At 38.5% G+C, this 7525-nt stretch overlaps 1 protein-coding gene across 1 annotated transcript; it reads left to right on the top strand.

Annotated features, from left to right (window-relative positions):
- Positions 1 to 5077: 5077 nt before the first annotated feature.
- LOC110590842 (40S ribosomal protein S20-like) lies at positions 5078 to 5437 on the top strand. The gene has a single exon (XM_044912715.1). It carries the CDS (start codon positions 5078 to 5080, stop codon positions 5435 to 5437), a length of 360 nt encoding a protein of 119 aa, XP_044768650.1.
- Positions 5438 to 7525: the final 2088 nt, after the last annotated feature.

The raw sequence follows: 7525 nt of genomic DNA, 5'->3' as shown, positions 1-7525 counted from the left end.
TCTTGTACTGTTGGTGGTAATGCAAACTGGTGCAGCTACTCTGGAAAACAGCATGAAGGTTTCTCAAAAAGTTAAAAATAGAACTACCCTGTGACCCAGCAATTGCAATACTAATTACAAGGGGTACATGCAGCCCAATGTTTGTAGCAGCATTCTCTATAATTCTCTAAACTAGCCAAACTATGGAAAGAGCCCAAGTATCCATCAACTGATGAATGGATAAAGAAGATGTGGTGTGTGTGTGTGTGTGTGTATATATATATATATATATATATACACATTGGAATATTACTCAGCCATAAAAAGAATGAAATCTTGCCATTTGCAATGACATGGATGGAGCTAGAGGGTATTATGCTAAGTGAAGTTAAGTCATTCAGAGGAAGACCAATTTACTATTATTTTCTGAGTTTTGTGGGAGTTATTATTTCCTGTCAAGAGAGTCATCCTCAGTTCCTCCTGTGTAGGTCACTTTTATCCTAGGGGTTGAAGTTTCCTGCCCTTATAAGATACCATGATTAGGCCAAGCCTTGTGGTCTATTGGTACCCCTGTGGTGAGGAGTGAGGCCAAGGTGATGCTGGTAGCACATGTGCTACTTGAATCGATTTGTTTCTGAAGCCATTCCTAATTCTGGATGGCTTCCCTGCCTAGTGCAGTTGTCTTGGTTGTGCCACTTAAGCGTATGACTTCTAGAAAGTACCAGCTCTCTGAAAAACTTCCCTGCTGGTGTATTTTTCTCAAGCTAGAGGAAAATTGTGTGCTGGTCCTTTGCAGAATGGTCACTTGTTACTTGGTTAGTTTTATTGGAACATGCATTTTAGATCTGGTTTTTTTTTTTTTTTTAAGGCATCTATCCCTTCCACTGAACATTTATAGATAATCAGACAAAACAAATAGACTGACAAAAGCGGTTAATACATGCTATTTCTACCAGGTTCTTGCCAGATAAGGAAAGACTATTAAGGATCATAAACAATTTATTAATTCTGTTTTCTATTTTTGGGGAAACTACTTTTTGACGTTTAAATTAGGTCTGGTAGCAATCAGATGAAGAGCAAAATTAGCTTGGGAATTCAAGCTTTTAATAAGTATACATTATAGTTAATGGAATTATTTTCATTGTTCAAAAAGCATTCTTGAACATCCACTATTTATGTAGCATTGTGGCTGTTGCTGAGAATCATCCTAGAAGAAAATAGAATTTGTTTCCAAAAACTGACAGTAATGAAAGAAAACCCCAAATTTGGTGAGATAGAATATCATGCATGGGCAACAGGCCAGTATGTGGCTTTAGTTTTGCATTATATCTTTATTTGTAATACAGAGCAAGTAGAATCTTACTTGTCATTGTTCCCTCCTCAGGCTGTGAGGGTACTGGTGGGTCAGCAAAACTTGGCTCTTTATTTTAGTATTTTTTAAAAAATTATTTGATCTGCAATTTTTATACTGGGAGCCCAGTATACTTTGTTTAGGTAGACAGCTGCTATTCGTAACAGTACCAAATGAGGGAAGCAGTTGGACTCTTAACAGAGTACAGTTCAACTTGGAATAACACATTTTGAAGGAAAATATTTGAGAAGAGAAATATGGAAAGGTCTGGAAAATTCTGAATAAGATCTGACAAAGGAAGAAGACAGATTAAAAATTGACCATAGGGCATCGAGGCAAGGTAGACCACAAGTCTTCTAATCTTAATATCTTCGTTACATGTATAGGAAGCATTATAAAATGAAGTCACAGTGATAACCAGAGTATTATAACACCAGCTTTACAGAGTCTGCTATTGTTATGAAATGAAAATTCTTCTTGGTTTGAGTTCAATTTTTTAGAATTTGATGTTGCATATTTTTGTGTATAGTGATTTTCAGATATAATGATTCAAAAGCAGTTGCTCAGTTTGATGCATATAAAAATAGCCCGGCATTAATCAGAAAAGCAGTTCAGCTTAAGAGAATCCTTCTGTAGATGAAAAGCTAGTTTATTTCAAAATGACCTCTAGGTGAGGATTAGGTTTCCAAAGTTTGGAAACATATAGAGTGATCTCAGTTTAATTGGAACCTGGCATTTCTTCTCCATTTACCTTGTTTGAAGGGAGAACAATGACAAGGAAGAGAGGATAAACAGTATAAGATCAAAACTCAAGACTTGAGTTTACAGTCTGTCTCAGTGATTACCAGTTGGGTGATCTTGGAAAAACTACTTGATATCTGTAGTTTGATCGTTTGATTGTGAAATGTTTCCAGTCCTTTACTTCCCACTCTATCCATGTGACTTTGCAGCTCCTCCCATTCATTAAAAGGTGGTATCTATTTCCTCAGCATTTACTTTGGATTTGGCCTTGTAATTGCTTTGGCCAGGTACAAGGTGGCCAACAGAATAAGTGGCTGTGTGGCTCTTTGGAGCCCAGACCTCTCACCATACAAAAAGAGACCATGTGAAGGAGTCCCTTTCTGACAATTGGCCACCCCCCCCCAGATCAGAGCCTCCTAGCTGACCTACAGTGACAACACATGCTTGAGGGAACTCAGCGAAGACCGGAGAATCTCTCAGCTGAACTCCATCTCCATCAATGATTTGTAGAATCGTGAAATGGATAGATGATTATTCTTTTAATCAAAGGTGATTTGGTGAATCTCAGGTTCACTTACCCTTTCTGTAAAATGGAAATAATTATACCGGCCCCAGAAGGCTGTTATGAGGATTGTATGACATAAGAAATATTATGAGCCCATCATCATGGCTGGCACATAGCAAGCGTTTAATTAGTGTCAGTTCCCTTTATACCCATTTTATCAGCTCCACCCTGCTTTTCACCCATGTACTTCCTACATTTTTTTCCCTTGGGCCAAAAAAGCAAATAGTCAACCTTTTGAATAATTTGGTTGCCACATAGGTGGCTAAGGTGTTGTGGATATGTAATTAAAATGATGAATGCTCAGCTCACATTAAAATAACAGGCATGGTGAGTGCACCAGAACACATCTAAGCAGTGCTTTCTTCACTGGCTGCAGACCAAATACTGAGTGGAGCTGTGTGGGGCTGACTGACAGGCTCTGCATGACTCACAGAGGGATGAGACCAGAGGGGCTCGTTTCACCGAATGCCATCCATTGTGCATGGTATTTCTGGATCAGTTCATTATTGAAATTTGCTTTCTACCACAGTTCTTGTTAATTTTCAAGTATTATATGTTTGAGCTGACTTGGATATATTTTGAAAGTGAATCAATGTAGTTGATTGAATCAATAAATATGTACTGAGAACCTAATATGTATCATGGCTACAGATACAACATGGGCACATAACTTGTCCTTATGGAGCTTACTGTTCTGTTCCTAAATAACTTTGCAAATGTAGGTCTCCTCATCCCCAGGGACTCTGGGATCAATCTCTTCCTTGGAAGGAGAAACTGAAGTTCTTGATTCGGCATTGACTCACACTGGTTGTTAGATCCGTTAAAAACATATAACCAAACTTGAATGTTAACTAGGTCTAATCTTTTTGGGACTAAATTACAATGAGATTGAATAATGACTCCAGGGACTGAATAATATGTATTGTCCAATGACTTCATTATACTGATCTCTGCCGTTAAACGGTTCATCTGCCTGCGCTGCTGATTGCCTGGTGTTTGGAATTTTCTCAGATGTCATGAATCTTTGATTTATTTTCGTTCATTTATTTCTGTAATCATCAGTTTACTTACTCATCAACTTCTCAAACACATGTGCCTTTGATGTGCCAGACATGTGGTCTTTCCCGTACAGGAAATTCTGGTCCAGTGAATTGAGGCAGACACGTAAAGAAGTAACTAGAACAAACTGTTAGATCAGCTAGAAGTTTTACAGGGGACCCAGGAGCTGAGACAAGGGTTTGAGGTGACTTTAACCTAGAACAACTTGTTTGATCTGAGGCAGAGTCTCTCTCCTACCTGAGAAAATTTATCATAGCCCCAGGGAGCTAACACTACAGCCACTTCTTTTCTCATTTCTATATCCCAGTCCTGGGCTTTTCTCTTATGTGGCGCTGTGCCTGGGGTTCCTGACTTTAGCAGCTCTGTCTCCATGAGCCTGTTACAACTTAAAAGGTAAGGAACACTTGGCCAGACTTACGAAGAAAACATGTGCACAACTACAGAATGTGTTATTTTCATTTTATAAGAAATTATTTCAGTTATATTTTCATTTTGTTACAGGTGATATTTATGGAAATGTGATCTTTGTGAGTAATACCAGTGTTTGTATTTCGGGAGTGCTTATTACCATAAATGTAAGAAGTTAGCAGCTGTATTAGTTTGCTCTGGCTGGACATTACAAAGTACCACAGATCAGATGGCTTAAACAACAGAATTTTATTTTCTCATGATTCCGGAGGTTAGAAGTTTGAAATCAAGGTGTTAACAGGGTTGGTTTCTTCTGAGGCCTCTCTCCTTGGCTTGTAGACTTCTCCCTCTGTCTTTACCTGGCCTTCCCCCTGTGTGTATGTCCTAATTTTGTCTTCTTATAAGGATACCAGTCATATTGGGTTAGGGCTTACCCTAACTATTCATTTTGATTCGGTTACATCTTTAAAGACCTTATCTCCAAATATAGTTCCATTCAGAGGTGTGCGGGATTAGGACTTCAAGGTACGAATTTTGGGGAAATACAACTCAGCCCATAACAGTAGTTTTCACCAAAAGTATTTATTAAAACCTGAACACTCATATGCAACAAATAAGTTGGCATTTTATTTTTTAACATAGCTCATAAGTGATACATCCAACTATATTAAAGAAAAGGGACCTGCTGTTTTGTGGCGCTTGGTGTTTATATACAAGTGTGAGTGGCTTGAGTGTGAAGGAGAGAGCAATTTGAAGTTTTAGAGAATGCCAGAAACAGTGTGAAAGCCTTCAGTTTGCTCCGAGCTTCTACACATTCATTTTCTTAGTCCGATAATAAAAATTATGGCATACAGCTCTTTGAGGAAGACGCGGTCGCAGCTACGGCGGAGGTTGGGACGCCCCGCTCCTGCTCCTGACTCACCGCTGTTCGCTCTCACCCAGGAACAAGTCGGTCAGGAAGCCGCACCGCAGCCATGGCTTTTCAAGACACCGGGAAGACACCCGTGGAACCGGAGGTGGCGATTCACCGAATTAGAATAACTCTCACCAGCCGCAACGTAAAATCTTTGGAAAAGGTATGTGCTGACTTGATCAGAGGCTCAAAGGAAAAGAATCTCAAAGTGAAAGGACCAGTTCGGATGCCTACCAAGACTCTGAGAATCACTACAAGAAAAACTCCTTGTGGTGAAGGTTCTAAGACCTGGGATCGTTTTCAGATGAGGATCCACAAGCGACTCATTGATTTGCACAGTCCTTCTGAGATTGTTAAACGGATTACTTCCATCAGTATTGAGCCAGGAGTTGAGGTTGAAGTCACCATTGCAAATGCTTAAATCAACCTTTTTAATAAATTGATTATCAGTTGTTAAAAAAAAATTATGGCATACAATTTGAAAATAATGGCCTGAAGAATTATTTTCTGAGTTGGCATTTAGCCAGCTTCTTCTTTGTATACTGTCAGGAGCATTTTATTTTCTCTTTTCTTTATGAGCTCTCACTGTGATTTCTGTTCTAGCAGCGCATCCATTAACGAATGGTATTTCTCTCTGCCTGTATTGTGTGGGTGTGCTATTTGAGTGAGGGGGGAAGGGGATAGAGACACGGAGAGATAGAGAGGGAGAGAGAGAGAAAAAGAGAGAGAGAAAAATAGTGCTAGAACAGGAGAAAGCAAGAAAGCACATTTGCTTTGGATGAATATATGTCAACTCCTGGTATCCATCTGGAAATTCAGAGACAACATTATTTAAGAGAAGGAAAAGAGGATTATTTATTGAATGTATACATAGGATATAGAATATTTGTGTCATGCTCTTTTAACATTAGAAATTATACTAACATTACTAACATTGGGAAGAAACCAAGAGCTTCAGCCAAAGGCAATGCTGATAACACATAAAATGATCTTGTGTTAAGAGTTGACTATGTCCTATTTTATAATTTTGTGGCATATTAATGAAACTATTATTTAGATTTGGACATACATAAACATCTTCTTACAGATGTACATGCCTACTCTTGAAACTCCCCTGTGATGATTATTACAAAATTTTTTTATACAAAAGAGCTATCACAGTGGTGATGTCTCATTATCAATTCAAATTGGATGTTGAAAGGCATTTACTTTGTTTTGATGACTGGATTTTCAGTCTATTAAGCCTTCTTTCTATTGTTCAGCCCTCCACAGAGCCTTGTGGGTTCAAATCTTTTTCTCTTCATGCTAATTGTATTGTGTCATCTGGTGCCATGGAATCACAAAATGGTCCTGACCTCTCTCTGGATCTTAGATGTTTTAGAATCTTACTTGAACTTCATTTAGCCATGGTGGTCCACATTGGATTGAAGAAGTTTTTCTTTTTTTTTTTTTTAAAGATTTTTTTTTTTTTAATTTATTTGACATAGAGAGAGGGAACACAAGGAGGGGAGTAGGGGAGGGAGAAGCAGGCTTCCAGCTGAGCAGAGAGCCCGATGCGGGGCTCAATCCCAGGACGCTGGGATCATGACCTGAGCTGAAGGCAGAAGCTTAACCGTCTGAGCCACCCAGGCGCCCCTGAAGAAGTTTTTCTAAATGACATCTGCAATGCCCATATTTTGTGCCATCATTGCTACTGGATACCTTCAGGGAGCTTCCCTAAGAGAAGATATAAAACCTCATGACTTTAAGTAGCCTCATTTTTTAGGGCTTAGCAAAAAAATTCCCTTTCTTAATCACTTTCATTCTGTTTGTATATATAGCCTGTAATCAATATTTTATACTTTAAAATACCTTTCTTACTATAACTTACATTGTTAAAAATAATACTTTTAATTTAAGATCCATTTTTTAAAAATTTATATCACTTCCGATACTAGAACTGTAGAAGCCTGGTTATACCTCTGGACTTCTGCGAATTTAGTAGAATTGCTTTGGGTTATATTTGCTGCCTTGTCTGGCTTTTTCCTTTCTCTTTTTACGTTAAGAATACCACCTATTGAGTTGCAGGAGAGCAGTAGGCTCAATGGTGGGTAAAACCAAAGCTGCTGGTGCCATTTTCTTTTCATCTAGAAAGAAGGATGAAATTTATCAAGGATGTTTTGAGAAAACTGGATTACTACCACATCATGTAGGGGTAGATGAATGACAAGATTCCATATGGTAGATTATATTTATTTAGGTATCTTGGACAAATTCAGTGTACCCAACAACATCTTTGATTTGGTCACCAATAATTGGATTTATTTGATAAGCCTTAGTATAGTTCACAAAATTTCATTAATGCAGTACCTTAGGTTTTTGCTTAGGAATGTGCACCCTAGAGCATAGGGTTAGCTGATGCAGAAGCTGTCTCCATTGAAATTTCAGGCAGGACTGAAGGACTGATAAAATGCTCAATAGGGGTCCATTGATATGAAGGACTGAGTAATGGAATGGACAGTTGAGGTTC

This window comes from Neomonachus schauinslandi, chromosome 2 (assembly GCF_002201575.2).
Source record: "Neomonachus schauinslandi chromosome 2, ASM220157v2, whole genome shotgun sequence".
In the NCBI taxonomy this organism is placed as follows: Eukaryota; Metazoa; Chordata; class Mammalia; order Carnivora; family Phocidae; genus Neomonachus; species Neomonachus schauinslandi.
The sequence above is the reverse complement of the archived record's forward strand: the minus strand, read 5'-3'. Positions and strand labels throughout refer to the sequence as shown.